The following is a 20808-nucleotide window of genomic DNA, read 5'->3' as shown; positions in this document are numbered from 1 at the left end:
TAACTAAAGGGATGTTTCTCATGGGCAATTTATTGAGGCTTCCAGTATCAGGTATTTTGTGTATTATATAATTCATGGAAAAAAGTCCTGTTGAGGATAAATATGAATGACACTAATTATGTATTGGGAGTAAGAATTGGAGAAAATACAGAATATTCCTTTTCTCTCGAGTTTACTTTGTTGGAAGGATGGAATGAGAGATGATTTTTTTTTTTTGAGATAGAGTTTCTCTGTGTAGCCCTGGCTGTCCTGGAACTCATTCTGTAGATCAGGCTGGCCTCAGACTCACAGAGATCCTCCTGCCTCTGCTTCCTGAGTGCTGAGATTAAAGGTGTGTGCCACCACAGCCTGACTGAGAGATGATCAATTTTAATGTTAGGAGATCAAATAGAACCCAGCTTAGGAGGTAAGGAGCGGGCAGAAAGAGATCCCTGCAGATGCCCAAACCCTAGGGAAAGTGTAAAATGATGTCTAAATCTTCTGAGGAGTGTACATTTGGTTGCTGGATTTTGCAATATGGCAGTGACTGCTGTCATTGCAAAAAGCCGCCTCAGGACAGATGGAGGCCAGCCTCAACCTCCAGTACAGTCAAGGGAAAACAAGAGGTGATAATCTGGAGAAAATAACTGACTTCTGCAACTCTGGTTTTAAGGAAAGAAAGATAATCGTGTGTAGAGGAGTAGAGCAAGGGAATTGTTTTAAGATGAAACTAACCATGAGTATGTGCCAGTGAGTTGACTGTGGAGGATGGAAGCCCAGAGCCAGTTAAGATAAGACTTCTGACTGTGATCTCTGGAACATACCTTTTGTCATGCACAGACCCTTGTACAGTCTCAACTCTCTCATCTGACACTTTGTCTTTTTGGATCCATCACTGAGTTTGCCTCTGGGGGAACTCTTTCGCTAAAAGCGTGCTCACTTTCTGGAACCAGGAGCTCTTGGGTATGAGAATGGAGAGTACAGGTTCTGTGAATTCTATGGAAGCTTCTAGACCCACACAATTTAACAAACAGGTAGCTATATATGGCTATGGCTGTGGAACATTTGTCACATGGCTGGCTTGGATTGACTTGTGTTTTAAGTACAAAATGCACAAACAATTCTGAAGACTCCATATGATTAAAGGACTATAAAGCATATCACTGATGATTTTTACTTTCACCATTTAGATGTTTTGATTTATTAAGTTAGACTATTTTATCAAAATTAAACACATATGTTTCTATTTACTCTCTTTGTGTGGTTACTAGGATAATTTAAAAATATACACTTGGATTTTTAAAAATATATTTTATTTTATTTTTATGTGCATTTGTGTTTTTGCCATGGGTGTGGCGATCCCCTGAAACTGGAGTTATAGACAGGTATGAGCTGCCATGTGGGTGCTGGGAATTGAACTCGGGTCCTCTGGAAGAAGAGTCAGTGCTCTTAACTCCTGAGCCATCTCTCCAGCCCTACACTTGGATTTTTTAATATTACCAATAGGTAAGGCTGTTCTCTATTTTTCGTGGTCTTGAAAACCACTCCCTTCTTTCAGGTTTTCCAACCTTTCTAATGTTTTGTTTGTTTGTTTGGTTTTTGGCCTCAATTTCTTCACTTTATTTTTTAAATTGTTTCTTTTATTTTTGAGATTATAATATAATTACATCATTTCTCACTTCCCTTTTCTTTCTCAAAAGCCTCCTTGTTCTCTTTCAAATTCATGGCCTCTTTTTCAATTAATTGTTTTTACGTGTATGTATGTACACACACACACACACACACACACACACACACACACACACACGCACACACACACACACATATGTTCCTACATATAACCTGCTCAGTTTGTGCACTGTTACTTGTTTGTATATTTTCTTTTTTTTTTTTTTTTTTTTTTTGGTTTTTCGAGACAGGGTTTCTCTGTGTAGTTTTGCGCCTTTCCTGGAACTCACTTGGTAGTCCAGGCTGGCCTTGAACTCACAGAGATCCACCTGGCTCTGCCTCCCAAGTGCTGGGATTAAAGGCGTGCGCCACCACCGCCCGGCGTTGTATATTTTCAGGGCTGACAATTTGGTATTGGACAACCAATTGGTATGCTCTTCCCTGGGGAAGACTATTCTCCACTCTCAGCTTTCCTTAGTTGCCTGTAGGTTTTTTTTTTTTTTTTTTTTTTTTTTTTTTTTTTTTTTTGTGTGTGTGTGTGTGTGTGTGTGTGTGTGTGTGTAGGGTTGAGACCTCCTGGGCTTTCCCTTGTCCACACAGGATCAGGAGGATTGCTGCAAAACAGTGGCTTTTATACATGACAGCAATGTTGCACCCATGACCTCTCAATGTCTGTGGTGACCTGCATAAGACTCACAAGACCAAACCGGCCAATATTTCAAAATGAATGGCTGAAGGGGTCACAAGGCCCTACTCCTACTGGAGAAGATGCAGGTAGCCAACATCTATCTGGGAAGAGAGAGACAATTTTATTCAGTGATGGGGCCACTAGTAGGTAGCTCATGCTTTAGTGGTCAGCCCTACACTCATGTACAACTGGGTAACACTAATTGAACTCAGTAGGTTATACAGTTTTAAAGATAGAGGATGTGAATTTGAGAGAAGGATGTAAGGTAGAGATCCCTTGTGGAGTTGGAGTCAGAAAAGAGCAAGGGTGTAATATGATCAAAATGTATTGTAGTCATGTATGACGTTCTCATTTCTTCAGTCTCTTCCTTCTCCTCTTCTTCCTTCCCTTCTGTCTCTTCTCTTCTTTTTTCCTTTCCTTCCTCCTCTTCACCTTCTTCCTCCTCTTGCTTCTTCTTTTCTATCTTCTTCTTCCCCCTTCCCCCTTTTCTCCCCTCTTCTCTTCCTCCTCCTCTTCTGTAAAGGAATAGCCACCCTAGTTCTCATTTGAAATGTCCTCCCCGCATCTTTCAAGCCCCCCAAATACTAATGTCCTGTTTGGAATTTTCACAGAATATCATCATCTTTACACCAGAAAGAATGTTCTCTATTCTGTCATCCTCCCATTTTTCAAATGCCTCTTTATACACTAATCACTTACAGTTGTGATTTCTTAGCTGCTGGTTCCTCACCACTGCCACAGGGTGCCTCATCAATCTCTGACACCCCAGGCTTTAATACTTTCATTGCACATACTAGACATTCAGAAATGAGCTAAGCACTGAAATTGGTGGAATCAAGAAATCTTAATTGACAATCATGGAGAACAACCAATTGAGAGTCAGGGGAGAAAACAGACAATCCACTGTGGTTGTAAAAACACTAGTGTTCCTTAGCACTGCTTGCATTGCTGAGGAAACTTCTCTGATACCATGTTCACATTAGAAGAACAGACAAGCTGCACGCAGAATAGCTTCCTGGGGAATGTTCCTCAACATGGAAAAGCAATTTGCTTTGCAATGGATTGAACATAGACTCTAATGATGAGGAGAAGAAAGCAGGGGAATGAGAAGGGAAAAAGGCAACAGAGACACATAGGACAGAAAGGAACTTTAATGAGGACAGGAAAAGCCATGGGACAATAAAGGCGTTGAATTAGTGACCTTTTGATCCTTGCTTTGTGGAGGCAGAAGCTAGCTTGAGGAGAATGCAGAATGTGGAATGTGGTTTTCACTCACAGGGACAGAAACTAAAGTTTTCCTCTGAATTACAGATTGTGCTCTAAATTTCATAGCCTGCACTCGTACAGGTTACAAACAGCTTTTTACAATCTACTGCAGATGATGTGCTGTGGAGAGCTGACAGCTTTTCAGAGTTGCTAGCTGGCAGGTGCTTCCTTTTGATAGTCTCTTGCTTACACAGGAAAAGCCTTCTCCTCTGGAACCTAGAAGATATATGTGTAAACATTCCTTACACACCAAGGGGGTAATTTTTAACCTGCTGTGAACTTCCTTTTGCACAAGAGGTATGCGTTGTGCAGCAGCCTTGTTCTACAGAAATATCGTGGGCACATGCGTCAGGCGTCAGCAGTCATGAAAGGTGTTCATGTCTCCAGCTTTCAGAATAAGGTGCCCTCCATGACATCAGTAACGGTTTCTAAGCTCCGCTCTTCTCTTCTTCCCTGGAAAAGAAAAAGCAGCCATTTGCAGATGGCATCCAGTGTTTCAAATCACGTGGGTAACAGAATTAAAATAGTCATAGAGAATCCAGGCCACGTTGGCGCTCAACGAGTACAATCCAGAGTGCCACTGTCCTTTTTCTGTTTCCTTCTCAATCCAATCTACCTTCTTTTAATGTCTCTATAGCATAACTTTTGGTGTTACTTTCTGATTTTTTTTTTTATGTGTGTGGTTGTTTTGCCTGCATGTGTGTTTGTTTACCACTTGCATGCCTGATGCCTGAGGAGGCCAGAAGAGGGCATTAGATCTCTGGAACAGGAGTTAACAGATAGTTGTGAGCTGCCATGTGGGTGCTGGAAATTGAACCTGGGACATCCGGAAAAGCAGCCCGTGCTGTTAATGAAATCACCATTCCTTGTGAATTTAGTGTTATTCAATAAACTCTGACATTGTGGACAGATGCAAGTGTATTTATCTACATTTCTGATACAGCATGCTTACACTTAGATCCCAGGGTTCAACTTCCTCTTTTATGAATTCTGTTTTTGTCTGATCATCTTATTTAATGAGTCCTTGTTGTCACCCATTACACATACTTCAGCTTTTTGAAGTCTTTCTCCTTTTCACCTTTGTTCTCACCTTCCACCAAGACACAGGTCCTGAGCATGCTTTTCAAGTTATATGTTGTCTTAGTTAGGGTTTCTGTTGCTGTGAAGAGACACCATGACCACGACAACTCTTATAAAGGAAAACATTTAATTGGGGCTGGCATAGTTAATCCATTATAATCATGGCGGGAGGCATGGCACACAGGCAGACATGGTGCCAGAGAAGGAGCTAAGAGTTCTACGTCTGGATCAATGGGCAACAGAAAAAGAGAGTACCACTGGGCCTGGCCTAAGTATCCGGAACCTCAAAGTCCACCCCCAGTGACACACTTCTTCCAACAAGACCACATCTACTCTATCTAACAAGGCCATACCTACTCCAACAAGGTTAAGCCTAATAGTGCCACTCCCTATGAGCCTATGGGGGCCATTTTCATCCAAGCCATCACACATGTCACTACTTTTGTTCCCTGTATCTCTATTGATTTTTGAAACTGAACTTCTTTGATAATTGTTGGAAACTTTAGATAAATGTTAGATAATTTAAATCAATGGTTCTCAACCTTCCTAATGCTGTGACCTTTTAACACAGATCCTCATGTTGTGGTGACCTTCAACCATAAAATTACTTTTGTTGCTACTTCATAATTTACAATTTTGGTACTACTATGAATCATAATGTAAATATCTGTGTTTTCTGATGGTCTTGATGATCTTAGTCAACCCGTGTGAAAGGGTCAAGATCTACAGGTTGAGAAACACCGATTTAAATAGTTTCATCTTTCTTTCCCTGGGAGTGGTGCATGCTGCTTTCTTTCTAGAGACTTGTTTATACTAATTATGTGGAGTCTGTTTCCTTTGGAGCTTGCCTCTGATAAATCCTCACATTTTCATTATTTTCTGATTCCTAGTTCTTCTTTTAAGACTAATTTTTCTAGTCTACATCCCAGGGCTAGCACAATTGCTCACTTGGTCATCAGACAGAGGTAATATTAAAAACACTTTGTTGTGGTCTGAATTACAGTCCTTGAAACTCATACATCAAAATCCTAACCACTGGCATATTGGAATGTGGAAACATTTGGAGAAGAGGTCTTTAAAGGGGCAATGAAATTATAAAAATGTCATTTGGCTGGGCTGTTGTCGGTGTATGTAGAAGAGATCAGGATGCAGACTCATTCAAGGGAAGGCCACACAAGACACTGAAGGCCAGCAAGAGGGAGAGGGGCTCTGACACTGACATAGCACTTTGGTCTTGAAATTCTAGACTAGAACTGTGAGAAAATAACTTTTCTTGTTTAAGCCACATAATCTATGGTGCTTTGCTGTGGTAGAAGTAGAAAGATAAGACACATCTTCAGTCGATAAAGGCTGTTTAGTGCACTTGAGAAATGTTTGTAAAGTTTGGGTCATTTATGTATACTCCAGCTTTCCCCTTATTTTTGAAGGCTTTTTATGAGCCAAGGTGGGTAGCTCAGTAGGACTCTCTCTAGTTTCCTCTGAATGTCTCTGATGAGTTTCTGTCAATTTCTTGTCTCAATAGTAATATGGTCTCCTATGATCTTAGCTGTGATGAGTGAGTGTCTTGGTCTTACCTGCCTGTTTGCCATGGAACTTTCTGCTGTTTTAGTAACACCCTCCCTGAGGAAACTTTCTGTGTTATGCCTCAAGTAAAATCTGCTCTCAAGCAGTAAGGTAAATCCTCCAAGTCTTGCTCACCAAGGTAAAGTTCTTTTCAATTGAGTTTAAGGGTTGGAGTTAATCCTAATTTGCAATGCCAGAAATTTAGAATCATCTATGAGACACACTGTTAGCTATTTTTGTAAGTTGGTGTTTTCAGAGAGGGCTAGCTGAGGAAAGATCCACCCTCAATGTGGGTGGTACTATACTGTGGGCTGAGGTCCTGGATCCTATGAAAGGAAGCAAGCTAGCCAGCTGAGCATCAGCATTCACCTCTCTCTGCTTCCCATTGTGGATGCAATGTGTATTTTGTAGCTTTTTTATGTATATATTTATGTGTATATATATGTGTGTATTTAATTTGAATGTGTGGACACGATGAGAACAATGTTAAGGGAAGAATCACCATATATATGTATGTATATATATATGTATATGTTTTTGAATTTTAAATTTGCAGTTTCATATATTACTCTTGTCATTTTGTTTTATGCTCATATTTTATGGCAAAAGAAAACAAAAGGTAAAGGAAACATCGTATATTACATTGTTATTAGTTCCAGACAGTCGTAGAATGCCACTTATCCCCTTAAGTTTGCTTACTAGAAACCAAAAGCCCATGGGTTGCCAGAGGAAACACTTACCAATTGCGAACAGCTGCAGATTGAGTATGAGAGGGCGACCCCGAATTCCAGGGGGTAGGAGAACAACAGAATACGGGACACTTCCCTTCCCAGCTTCTGTAACCAGGAAACAGGGAGATGATGTATTAGTTTTAGCATGTGCCCCCTCCCCAAGAGGACCCTGGAGTGCAAACAATATGGGAAGTAGGATGCAGCTGGCTATGACAAAGCTGTACCCGGAAGAGTTGAGAACTCTTCCAGAGGATGAGGCCAAGGCTCATGGACTCTTGGGAATATTGGTTTTTGATTATTAGCTATTTCCTGCTATGAATTTCTTCTGTGCTATTGTAGCTTTTCCATCATTCATTGGGCACAATTTTCCCCATACAATTAAAGTATTTGTATAACTTTCTCCAACTGTGCTAACAACAGACACAGTCAAAATCCCTAATTTCAGGCTTTTCTGTAATTACCGTCATTAGCAGCATCCGGCCAGGACCATCCCTGGACAGATGAAAGTATCTTTTTGTTTTGTTTTGTTTTGGAGATAGGGTTTCTCTGTGTAGCTTTGGTGCCTGTCCTGGATCTCGCTCTGTAGACCAGACTGGCCTTGAACTCACAGAGTTCCACCTGGCTCTGCCTCGCAAGTGCTGGGATTAAAGTCGTGTGCCACTGCCACCCGGCAGATGAAAGTATCTTATCAGAGATACTTCTGCACTCTCTAAGAACAGACTTAAGCATTCAGACTATCTGAGAAGGTCTGGCAGATGTGCTAATTAAGTTTAACTTTCTCCTTTTCCAAATCTTATCTCTAGCTTTAGATCTCCTTTTTAACAATCACCAGGTGCATCTAGCTGTGATGGAAGTTGCCTAGCCAAGTTGTCTACAGACCAAGCATACTTCTCCTGCCTGGCCAGAAAACAGCAAGAGCTGAGATAGCTTGGACAGATAAGGGGACCAAAGGAAATAAGAAAGCAGTTTTATTAATATTTAATAAAATATTATTTTCACCAATGACCTAGTGACTTATGGGTTCTATAGGTTCTTAACATTTCAACTAACTACTTCTAAGAATATAGTTTGAGCACATAAATCCCCTTTGGTCAGATTTTAACTGAATTTAGCCCTCAGTTGATTCTATTCTCCATTAGCCACTTCCCTTTTGGGTTGCAGATGATGGCTGGCAATTACTGCTCTCTTGTGTGGATCTTATTGCCCCTCCTTTTGACCCTGAGGAAATTCAAGCCTGGTGACCTTGCCTTAGCCAGACCATTGTTATTGCATGAGTATATAACTGTAAACCTCAGAGACTTGAGGGAACTACATTGGAGGAGAATGAGATTGGAAGACTAGAAGAAAGAACTAGAAGCATGAGATAGAAGATGAGGAAGAGCCAGATGGGGAAGAACTAGGTGGGTAAGAATGAGATGAGAAAGACCAAGATGGGTTAGAACTAAGATGAAGGAATTAAGATAGCACATAGAAGGAACAGCAGAAAGATGTAGAGAGAAATCAGGCAGGAAAGGAGCTAGGCACGAGAATAGAATAGAAGCTGTGTAGAGAGAGAACTGACTCAGAAGAATAAAGTGAATGGACTAAAGAATTTCATGTACGTAGATTCATTTCATATCGTCTAAGATTCTTCCATGGATCCTGGGAGAGGGCTATCGAGGGGCTGGACCCCAATAGTCCATGGTACTAGAGTAAGAGTCAAAGAGAAGGAGGAACATAGGGGCAGTGACCTTCTTCCCTTGCTTGATTTCCCTAGGCATTTCTAGTTGTTTGCTTCCAGCTTGGTTTGTCAGATTTTCACTCTTCCCAATTCATCGTCTGTGAGTTCTGCACTTGGTCACCATCATCCAGCTCTTCTGTCTCACTGCTTGCAACTTTTTAGTCTCATGAATGTATTCACTATCTAAACTCTTCAGTTAATCTGGTATTATTATTATTATTATTATTATTATTATTATTATTAACTATTTGTGTGTGTATGTGCATGTGTGTGTCTATGGGTACACGCACGCCATGGTGCTCATCTGGAGGTCAGAAGTTAGTTTCCCTTCTTCCACTATAGGTTACAGGGTTGAACTTAGATCACCAGGTTGTGAGGAAAGCCCAGCTTAAAAAAATATTACTAGTTTTTGCTCCATTTTCGTGTGTGTGTGTCTGTGTGTGTGTTATGTATGTATGTATTATGCAGATGTGCATATGTGTGGGTGCTTGTGAAAGTCCCTCTGAGGAATCATCCTTGATTGTTTTTCCACCTTATTCAATGAGGCAGGACCTTTCAGTCAAACTCAGAACTCTGTGATGTGGCTGGTATTGCTAGCCAATTTTCTCTAGGGATTCCCTGGCTCTGCCTTCCCAGGCTGGAATTGCAGGTAGGCTGTTAGGCCCACCTGACATTTATGTGTGTTCTAGGGATCTGAACTCTTATACATACACTTGCACAGCAAGCATTTTAACCACCAAGTTCTCTCCACAGCCCCCAGCTCCCAGTCCCTGGTTGCCCCTCAGAGGTTGGAGGTAAGCCTCTGTTGCCGAGGATACCACACACTGAGTACTCATTAGGACACACATTAGGACTCAGGTTATTTAAGTTAGGCTAACCTGAAAGCCTCCTTCTTGTCGTCTAGCTTTCATAGCACCAAAAAGTCCCATGTAAGCTGCCCCTATGTGTAGCTAGAGTTTTTCTCCCTGGCCCAAGGTCAGGGCAAATCTCTCTCACCCGCCAGTCCCACAGCCACTCAGACCCAACCAAGTAAACACAGAGACTTATATTGGTTACAAACTGTATGGCTGTGGCAGGCTTCTTACTAACTGTTCTTATAGCTTAAATTAATCCATTTCTATTAATCTATACCTTGCCACATGGCTCGTGGCTCACCGGCATCTTCATATGCGGCTTGTCATGGTGGCGGCTGGCAGTGTCTCTCTCACCCAGCTTCCTGTTCTCTCAATTCTCCTCTCTGTTAGTCCCGCCTATACTTCCTGCCTGGCCACTGGCCAATCAGTGATTTATTTATTGACCAATCAGCAACATATTTGACATACAGACCATCCCACAGCACCTATGAGTTTTCTTGTCCAGCTGTGATAACTATGAACAACAGTAGTGACCAACATGGTAAGATGTCCTTAAAGGTGCAATAGTGGCATTTACATATTGGCTCTCTAATTGGACTTAAAGCCTACTCAGCAGGATGGAAATCATGCCTGGTACCTGACACCTAGTCAACCTGCCCAGGACTAGTGAGATTATGAATCTTACAAGAGAACCTGCTCCTATCACTTTACTAGACTGATGTAATTCCTAACTACGTTCTAAAACTTATCCTTTTGCCCACTATCAAGTGTAGCTACCACTCTTCATAAAAAAAGAAAAAAGCTTCTCTTTACAGCAAATGGAGACCATCACAGAAAACCACAACTGTATCCAATGCAGAGATCAATGGATAACGGGAAGTTTGGCCCCAGTGAGTACATCTACAACACAAATTCTGCACCTAAGGCTGAGGAAGAGGGGGTGGAAAGATTGTAAGAGCTAGAGTACCAGGAAGTTTGGTAATAGACTGTGTCTCCCAGAAATGGCTGCCTAAACAAGACCTGAACAATGCCAATGACAATAGACATGCTAATCTCAAAGGAGGAAATCTCACAGGTTCCCACCCCTGGACAAAGAACTACAGACAGGTAATGATTGTTGAGAGAGGAAGAGAATTAGCTTCTCTCAGAGATGAGCCCCTTAATTGGTTATCCAACACAAAGTGGCCAGCCATGAAATCATATGCACACATATAACAAGAAATGGACTCATCATGTTGTATTTATATATTTGTTCATCTCTTTTTCTATATGTAGCAGTAATAAAGAAAAAGAGTCCATCAATTTGAGAGGGAGTCAGGGGGTCAGGGGTTGAAGGGAGAAGAGGGAAAGAGGGAAATGCCATAATTCTATTTTAATTAAAAATATATTTTAAAAGATTTATTTTTATTTATATGTATGTGTATGTATGTAAATACATGTTCAGGTGCCTTCTGAGGCCAAAAGAGGGCCTCAGATTCCTTGGAGCTGAAGGGGAGCTCATAATATCCTGGTTGTGAGTCATCCATCATAGATGCTGGGAATCAAACTCGAGGTGCTCTTACCCACTGAGCCATCTCTGTAGCTCTGATAAATATTTTTTCCTCTTGAGACAGGATTTCATGTAGCCCAAGCTGGCTTTGAACTTTCCTGCATCTCACCAGAAACTCTTCATCTTGCTGCATTGCTTACTAGAGCGCTTTGGTGACAGGCAGGCACCAACACGCTGGCTTAAGTGTGGGAATTTTTCTTTGCCAGCACTAATATTTGTGATTCTGATTTTTTTTTTCTGGTAAGGGTTGGCTTTATTGACTTCTGGTTCAATGAGGAAACCAAGCCTTGGAAGAGAGCTATGACTCACTCAGGGAATGCTCCCATGAACTGCATATCAGTGGCTTCAATGCAGACTGCTTAATTTCAGAGCTCCTGATTTTACTTACTAGGCAGTTTGAGAAATCAGCAAAAGCAAAAATGTATTTGTCTCACCAAATAAGCTCAGTCTGAGACCACCATTTAAAATGATCATGGGAGGTACTGTTAGGAAATATTTCCTGAATTTTTTTGAGTGGATATCCTTCTCTCTGAATTTCTGTATCATGTTTGCATATGTGTGAGATGGAGAAGTCCACCAACTTTCGATATATGTCACATCATCTGGGCTCCTTCCTGAGTCTTGCAAGGAGGAACCGCTTGGAATGGAGGCTGGGCTTCCCCTAGGCCTTCTCTCCATGCTTGCTTCCAGGGGTAGGATAGTTTCTGGTGGCCCTTTGCAGTCTAGAGGCAATCACATAGAAGATGTCCAACAAATGAACAAGTATTTCTAGAAAAATTAATTAGGAGAATTTAATTTGTATTTTATGGGAATAATAAAAATAAAGTGTCTGCAACCCTAATCAATTTAGCCTCTCCATATCCAAACAGCATTAAATGATATCATAATAATGCTTTCTGGAGGTGTAAAGAAATAGAATACCATTTATATTTAGTGTATTAGAACTGGATGTAAAAACATCATTTAGATTGGTATTAGAAAAGAATATTCCAGATCTCTTCTAGCTTTTCCTTTGTTGTTTCTTTTCTTTTGTTCTTTAATTCCACAGTTATATTAGTCTCTCCACTCTAGTATTGGACTTTTGTTTTGCATTTTCTATTTCCATCATTTGCTATCTATTTTCTTCCAAGTAACTGTAAACCTCCCAACTCCTGCCTCCATTTCTATTATGGGGCTTCCACCAGGTTTCCACACAGGCTTTCAGGTAACCTCATTGCTAAGGATTGCACATGTGAGATTTCAAGGGTGTATGAAGACTGTGTTTCAATAGGTACATAGGTTAACATGTGCACTGTCTTCTCCATGAGTAAAGGATAGCTTAAAATAGAGACAAAGGCCAGTACAAGGGTAACTCAAAAATGGCTTATCCCATGCTGGGGAGACAGCTCATTTGGTAAAGCACTTGCAGTGTATGTAACTATCATGCCTATGTACTTATTTATATTCTTCTATCTTCCTATCAGATGTTTATCTATCTTTCTATCATCTACCTGTGTATATATACATGTATCTATCATCTATCTATGAATATATATATGCCTTATGTATCTATGATCTATCATCTATCTACCAAATCTTTATATCTACTATCATCTATTTTCATACCTACCTACCTTTCTATCACCTATTTGTTTGTTTTAATATGTATACATTTATTTGTCTATGTGTATATATACTTATACTGTATCTGAATGTGTGCATGAATTTGTATATCTATATTATCTATATGTTTATTATATATCTTTATATCATCTGTGCATTAAAGTATATATCTATCATCTATCTATATAATAATATGTATGTGTTATATAGCTGCCTATTATCTACCTATCTATGTATCAATTTATGTATATGTCTATATTACTTCTATATTACTTTCATCCATTCTTCTAATTCTTGTATTGTCTATACTTACAACAATTAACTTCAGCAAGTTTGGAAGATTCTGAGTCAGTGAAGGCAGGATGAAATACAACAAAATTTGTTTTTCTCTGTGAATAGTTTAAAATCAATCGATAATTGAATGGATTTATCCTCTTTTAGAACCGTAACAACAGAACTTCCTTGTGGTTCAGAAATATTTAAAAAGAACAATAGAGAAGAACTATAATTCCAAGGACTTGCCATTAAGAGCTGTTTCTGTGTCATTGAACAGATCGCTCAGAGCCCAGAAAAGAAATTTCTTAATTAGATTTTGATGGTCCTTGTTTGCCAAGGCTGTCTAGTGACTGGCTGGCTGAGCCTTGTTCTAGCCCTTGTCTTCTCTCTGATGTATTCTGCTAAGATCTGACTCTTTCTTGTGACTTCACAGCTTCCTCTGACAACAAGTTAAGTCACTCTGCCCCTGTCATATGCGGACCATGATGGATGTCCTGGGATGAGGCCAAAATAATTCAACAGGTGGCAAGGCACCCACGGGAGAAGTCTGCTCCATGCAGGCATGCTAATACATTCTCAAAGCATCATTATCATTCTGTAGTTAAAAAACAATTGAATTTCTATATCCCAACATTTGAGAATTGATTTCCTAAATGTGGAAATCTGGGGTATAATGACCATGTGCCTGTGCACATTATTTCAGGATCTGGTGGACTCTGTAGGGCATGAATTGCAAATCTCTTCTGCATAAATGGACTTTTTTCTTGTTATCTCAGGAAAGCTGTGGGCACTGTTTCCCCTCTTGATCAAATGGAATCATTCTCTGTTCTAAAAATAGAATCAGAAGTGCCTTGGAGGCCGCTGGGAAGGTAAATAATTAACTGCTTGGACGCCTGGAGAGAAAGCATAGAGGATTTTTAGAGACTCTGCACAAATGAACTGGGACATTAAGCAAAATTAGTTTTGCTTAGATTTTAATTTATCTAACTTAATATAATTATGAAGAAAGTAAATTGTGGGCAGTTAGGAGCAGGAAATCAGGAGCCTGTGCAAAGGAGGTTGGCATGGTAATTCTGTGATAGACGGAATGACAATCAGGCGCAACTTAACTTGGTGTTGCCTCTTTTTCTTTTTACTTTGAAAATAATGTTTTTGTTTGCATGCATTAATTATTTTTCTAAGTGCTAATAGTTTATTTGTCCTATTGAAAATAGATTCTTCCTTCGTATAATACATCCTGACCGTAGTTTCCCCTCTCTCTACTCCTCCCAGCTCTCCCTTCCCATCCCCCTGATCCACTCACTCTTCGTATCCTTTCAGAAAAGAGCAGGTCTCCAAGAGATGAGTCAAACAGGACAAAACAAGATACAACAAGACCAGGTGAAATCCCACATATCAAGACTGGACAAGACAACCTAACAGGAGGAAAAGAATCCCACTCCCACTGTTAGGAATCCCACAAAAAGCCAAGCTAACAACTATAACACATACACAGAGGACCTGGTGCGGACCCTTGCAGGTCCTTTGCTTGCACTTCAGTCTCTGTGAGCCCATGTAAGTCCCGATTACATCAGTGGGCCGTGCTCTCTGTCCTTCACTCCCCCCCCCCCAGACTCTTATAATCTTTCCTCCCCCTCCTCTGTGGGGTTCTCTGAGTTCTGAGAGGAGGAACCCATTGGACATTTCCTATTTCGACTCTCAGCATAATGTCTGGCTATGGATCTCTGCATCTGCTCCCATCTTTAGCTGCCAGAGGAAGCCTCTCTGGCACTGATTTGTGAGTATAGCAGAATGTTATTACAAATCATTTCACTGATTTTTTTTTTTTGAGGGCAAGTCCTATTTGGTTCTACCCTAGGTCTCTGTGTTCTTGGACATCCAGGCAATATGGGGCATGGGCTCCCTCTTGTGGCATGGGCCTCAAGTTAAACCAGATATTGGTTGGCCACTCCCACAAGTTCTGTTCCACCATTGCCCCAGCACATCTTGCTGGCAGGAAAGATTGTAGGTCAAGGGTTTTATGGCTGGGTTGCTGTCCAGGTTTCTCCTTCTGCAACCTGCAGAGTACCTTTCCATACCAAGGAGTCTAGAACATGGGGGTAAAGGTTCCATGCAGGCATCAGCTCAACCTCTCTACTTTCAATGAGCAGTGTGGATGTTGTCCTCAGCAATGGGATCTCCGCTGGCAGTTTTCAGAGAGCAGCCCTCTATCCTAGCATTAGCCTGCATTGTTTAGGGATCCCCATGGGATTGCCTAGGCCAACAACTCAACCGGATGTAACCCAGTCCCCCCCTAGAAGCCTTGTCTGGCTACAAAAAGATGGCCAGTTCTGATTCCATATCTTCCATTACCAGGGTCCTCACTAGGGTTATCCCCATAGTTTCCAGGAAGTTTCCACACACCCCCAAGTGCCTCCCACCAATTCTACCCGTCTTTCCCCATACTCTCTCCTTCCTCCCCACCCCACCAACCTGATCCTTCCTTCTCCAAGTCTACTGCAAAAATCTATTCTATTTCCCCTTCCCAGGGAGATTCATGCATCCCACCTAGAGCCCTCCTCTTAACCTAACCTCTCTGGGTCTGTGGATTATGGCTTGATCATCATTTACTTAATAGCTAAGTTCCACTCATAAGTGAATACATACCATATTTGTCTTTCTGGGTCTGGGTTACCTCACTCAGGATGATTTTTTTTCTCCTTCTATCCATTTGCCTGCAAATTTCATGTTGTTATTTTTTTTAACACCTGAGTAATACTCTCTTGTGTAAATGTACCACACTTTCTTTATCCATTCTTCAGTTGAGGGACATCTAGGTTGTTTCCAGTTTCTGATTATTATAAATAAAACCACTATGAACATAGTTGAGCAAATGTCCTTGCAGTAGAGTGGAGCATCCTTTGGGTATATGCCTGTCTCAGTTAGAGTTTCTTTTGCTGTGAAGAGACACCATGACCATGGCAGGCAACTCACATAAAGGAAAAACATGTAATTGGGGTGGCTTACATTTTCAGAGATTCAGTTCATTATCATCATGGTTCGACATGGTGACATGTAGGCAGATATAGTGCTGGAGAAGTAGCAGGAAGTGGCCTGTCTCACTGCATGTGGCTTGAGCATATATAAAACCTCAGAGCCTTCCCTCACAGTGACACACTTCTCCCATCAAAGCCAAATGCAATCCAACAAAGTCACACCTTCTAATAGTGCCACTCCCTTTGGGGTCATTTTCTTTCAAAACAACACAATGCCCAAGAGTGGTATAGCTGAGTCTTGAGGTAGATCGATTCCCAATTTTCTGAGGAACCGCCATATTGATTTCTATAGTGGTTGTACAAGTTTGCACTTCCACCAGCAATGGAGGAGTGTTCCCCTTGTTCCACATCCTTACCAGCATGAGCTGTCACTTGTGTTATTGGTCTTAGCCATTCTGATAGGTGTAAGATGGAATCTCAAAGTAGTTTTGATTTGCATTTCCCTGATGGCTAGGGATGTTGAATATTTCTTTAAGTGTTTCTGAGCCATTTAAGATTCTTCTTTTGAGACTTTTCTGTTTAGATCTGTACCCCATTGTTAAATTGGATTGTTTGGTTTGTTGATGTCTAGTTTCTTGAGTTCTTTATCTATTTTGGATATTAGCTCTCTCTTGGATGTGGAGTTGATGAAAGTCTTTTCCCATTCTGTAGGCTGCTGTTTTGTCTATTGTCTGTATCCTTTGCCTTACAGAAGCATTTCAGTTTCATGAGGTCCTATTTATTAATTGATGATCTTAGTGCTTGCACTATCAGTGTTCTGTTTAGAAAGTTGTCTCCTGTACCAATGTGTTCAAGGCTGTCCTCCACTTTATCAACTACTAGGTTCAGTGTATCTGGTTTTCTGTTGATCCACTTGAACTTGAATTTTGTGCAGGATGATAAATATGGATCTATTTGCCTTCTTCTACATGTAGACATCTAATTACACCAGCACCATTTATTAAAGATGCTTTCTTTTTTTCTGTTGTGTATTTCTGGTTTCTTTATAAAAAATCAGGTGAATTTACATCTAGGTCTTCAATTCAATTCCATTAATCAATGTGCCCATTTTTATGCCAATACCATGTGGTTTTTTATTGCTATAGCTCTGTAGCACAACTTGAAATCAGGGATGGTGATGCCTCTGGAAGTTCTTTTATTGTTCAGAATTGTCTTATCTATCTTGGGTTTTTTTTTTTTTTTTTTTTTTTTTCTAATATGAAGTTGAGAATTGTCCGTTCCAAGGTCTGTAAAGAATTGTGTAGGGATTTTGATGGGGATTGTGTTGAATCTGTAGATTGCTTTGGGTAGGATGGCTGTTTTTACTATGTTAATCTTACTGATCTATGAGCATGGGAGATCTTTCCATCTTCAGATGATTCTGAATTCCAAGCCAACACAACTCAGGCAAATCTCTTATGTTATCAATAAGGCTGTTTACATTTGCTATGGTATGATGGGCTGCACTTCTATGCAATTCTGTCTGGGGTGCAAAGAAACAAGACTGACACTGACTTACATTTAGCAGTGAGGACCTAAAGCAAAATCTACATAAGATGCAAAGGCAGGCTGTTATGAACGTCCTACATGAGGTCAGAAATGACTAGGTATTCATGGTTTAAACACAGTAGAGCAGCAGCAAAGCTCTTTTCCTGGTTCAGTGAATAGCTTAGTGGTCCAGGAATGTACTCTTTTTGCATTAAGATGTCATCTGTGGAGAGACTGGGGGATGGCTCAGTTGGTAAAGTGCTTGCCTTGCAGGCACAAGAAATTGAGATATAGAGCAAAGGATAATCAGGCTACAACCCACAGCTCCAGAGAAGCTAGGAAAGAAGGAGGACCCTAAGAGGGATGTAAGGATCACCTTGGGAAGGGGAAACAGAGGAGATCTCCATGAGTAAACTGGGGATGGGGGGACAATAGAGGGGAGGGAATGGGGGATGAGAACATGAAGGAATGGCGTGGTTGAGCTAGGGAAGGGATGCAGTGGGAGAGCAATGAAACAGATATCTTGACAGAGGGAGACTTTATGGGGTAAGGGGTGCTAGGGAAACTCCCAGAATGCATAAGGATGACCCCACTTCAGATTAGACTACTAGCAATAGTGGCGAGGGTGCCTGAACTGACCTACTCTGGTAATCAGATTGGTGAATACCCTAACTGTCATCATAGAGCCTTCATCCAGGAACTGATGGAAGCAGATGTAGAGATCCACAACCAAGCACCAGGCTGAGCTCCAGGAGTCCAGTTAAAGAGAGGGAAGGGGATTATATGAGCAAGGGGGGTCAAGATCATGATGAGGAAATCTACAGAGACAAGTGAACCAAGCTCACAGGAACTCATGAACATTAGACTGACAGCTGTAGAATCTGCATGGGACCAGACTTGACCCTCTGCATATGGGAGACAGTTGTGTAGCTTGGTCTGTTTGAGGGGCCCCTGGCAGTGTGATCAGGATCTATCCCTGGTGCATGAGCCGGCTTTCTGGATCCCATTATCTATGGTTGGACACCTTGCTCACCCTTGATGCAGTGGGGAGGGGTTTGGTCCTGCCTCAACTGAATGTACCAGGCTTAGCTCTCTCCCCATGGGAGAACTTACCCTTTTGGTGGATGGGATGAGGAGTGGGTCGTGGGGAGAAGGCAAGGGTGGGGGGAGCAGGAGGAGGGATGAGAGGGGGATCTGTGGTTGGTATGTAAAATGAATAAAAACCAATTAAAATAAATAAAAAGAAATTGAGCTCAATTTCTAGCACCTGAGAGGTGGGAGCATGGGAGGGGGAGAATGAGGGTGCACACTCTGTGCTGGGGAGACAGAGACAAGCTGATGCCTGTGGCTCACTAGCCAGCTAGCCTACCTAGCCTACTAGGGGATTTAAAGCTAATGGCACTATCACAAAATCAAAGATGAACGGTGCCTGAGAAATGACACCTGAACTTATTCTCTGGTCTTCACATATATACATGTACCACACAAAGGCACACACATACATGCACACACACACTCACATGGCTCAGGGACCATCTTGGAAGAGGAGGCAAAGAGCTTGTTAAGAGCTATAAACCACAGAGGAGCAGCATGAAATAGTGTCTTTGTGTCTTCAGGACAAGCTGGGGCTACTGGCCTCAGAAACTCACAGCTCCTATGTTTTCCTGCACAAGATGCACACAAGATAAAGCCAATCAACATTCTAGCACAGAAGAGGCTGGGGCGAGGCAACTCAGGAGTCTCCATCCCTAACTGAGGGGCTATTGCCGGGCAAGGAGAATCCGTTTTTCTTTAAGAGTATAGCCCTAGGTAGATCAATCACACTCCAGTGTGTGGCCTCACACCTGTGAGTATAAGGGCAACACAAAATAGACTTCTCTGGTTATTGAAATAAGTAGAACACAGAAATGAAATTGGGATAAGGAAATGGGGGTGGATCCAAAAGGAGTTAGGGGAAAAGTGGGTGGTGAATGTGATCAAAATATATCGTATGAAACTCTCAAAGAATAAAATACCATTACAAACACAAAAAGAAAGATGTTTCTATAGAGTCAGGTACTTACTGCTTGTCCATAATTCCTGTATGACACAGAGCGGAAGTGAGCCAACTCCACTATTGTCAGGCTGGCTGCAATGAGCACAACCATGATGCAGAGCATGTTCAGGGACAGAGTACAGACAACCTGAAAAGGAGACATGGAGGAAACTTACAACATTCAGAGTAAGTGCTTTTAAATTTTTTTTGATGTTTTTGTTGTTGCTTTGTTTTACTAGAAAACAATTGAGTTAAAATTTCCTTATAGTTTGGGGAGCTTTCAAAATGTGTTTCTTATGGTGATATTTTAATTGTACTGAAATGTGATTTTATTTGTATGTTAATAAATAAAGCTGCCTGGGGGTCAGAGCTAATAGCAGGCCATAGCAGAAACTGGGCGGTGGTGGTGCACGCCTTTAATCCCAGCTCTTGGGGGGCAGAGCTAGGTGGATCTCTATGTGTTCAAGGATACAGCCAGCATGGAGACACACGCCTTTAATCTCAATACCAACCATAGAAGACCTGGAGGTCTGTACAGACAGGCAGTGACAACGAGGTCATGTGGTTGGGTTTACAACCAATGAGAAGCTAGAATAGAAAGTCTATAAAAAAGACAGACAGGAAATAGGTCTCTTGCTGAGGCAGATAGCAGGGGCAGTGAAGGGTAAGGTTTTTAGCTCTTAGCTATCGCTCTGACCTCTTGGGCTTTCATCTTTGCCTTTGCTCTGTGTTTCTTATTTAATAAGATGGTTACATCTACAGTTTCTGCTTGCCATTTCCTGGTTTACATGAAATCTAGTTAGTTTAGAGGAAACATGAATCCATTATCAGACACTGTCAAGTTTTGGATTCCATCAATGCTCAAAACTTTTGTATTTTATAATCTTGTGAGTCAGCTATAAGAAAGATCACGATGTTTGACTTGAATACTTAAAAAATAAGGAAATTTTTCATCCCAGGAATGCAAGAATGGTTCAACATACAAAAGTCTGTCAATGTAATACACCATATAAACAAACTGAAAGAAAAAAAAAACCACATGATCATCTCACTAGATGCTGAAAAGGCCTTTGACAAAATCCAACACCCCTTCATGATAAAGGTCTTGGAGAGATCAGGAACACAGGGAACATACCTAAACACAATAAAGGCAATTTACAGCAAGCCAACAGCCAACATCAACGTAAATGGAGAGAAACTCAAAGTGATTCCACTAAAATCAGGAACAAGACAAGGCTGTCTGCTCTCCCCATTCTTATTCAATGTAGTACTTGAAGTTCTAGCCAGAGCAATAA

General features: G+C 41.2%; 1 protein-coding gene across 2 annotated transcripts in view; it reads right to left on the bottom strand.

Moving 5' to 3' along the window:
- Nucleotides 1-3468: 3468 nt before the first annotated feature.
- The window catches only part of Ms4a13 (membrane spanning 4-domains A13), a 32190-nt gene continuing 14850 nt past the window's right edge, over nt 3469-20808 (bottom strand). For both annotated transcript variants that reach the window (XM_059260490.1, XM_059260483.1), the window contains exons 5-7: nt 19542-19661; nt 6985-7080; nt 3469-4054 (exon numbers count right to left, since the gene is read on the bottom strand). In XM_059260490.1, coding sequence (XP_059116473.1) covers nt 3992-4054; nt 6985-7080; nt 19542-19661 — 279 coding nt within the window. In that variant the 3' untranslated portion in view covers nt 3469-3991. The remainder of the gene's footprint in view (nt 4055-6984; nt 7081-19541; nt 19662-20808) is intronic.

This window comes from Peromyscus eremicus, chromosome 1 (assembly GCF_949786415.1).
Source record: "Peromyscus eremicus chromosome 1, PerEre_H2_v1, whole genome shotgun sequence".
Taxonomy (NCBI): domain Eukaryota; kingdom Metazoa; phylum Chordata; class Mammalia; order Rodentia; family Cricetidae; genus Peromyscus; species Peromyscus eremicus.
This window is presented reverse-complemented; position numbering and strand designations above follow the sequence as displayed.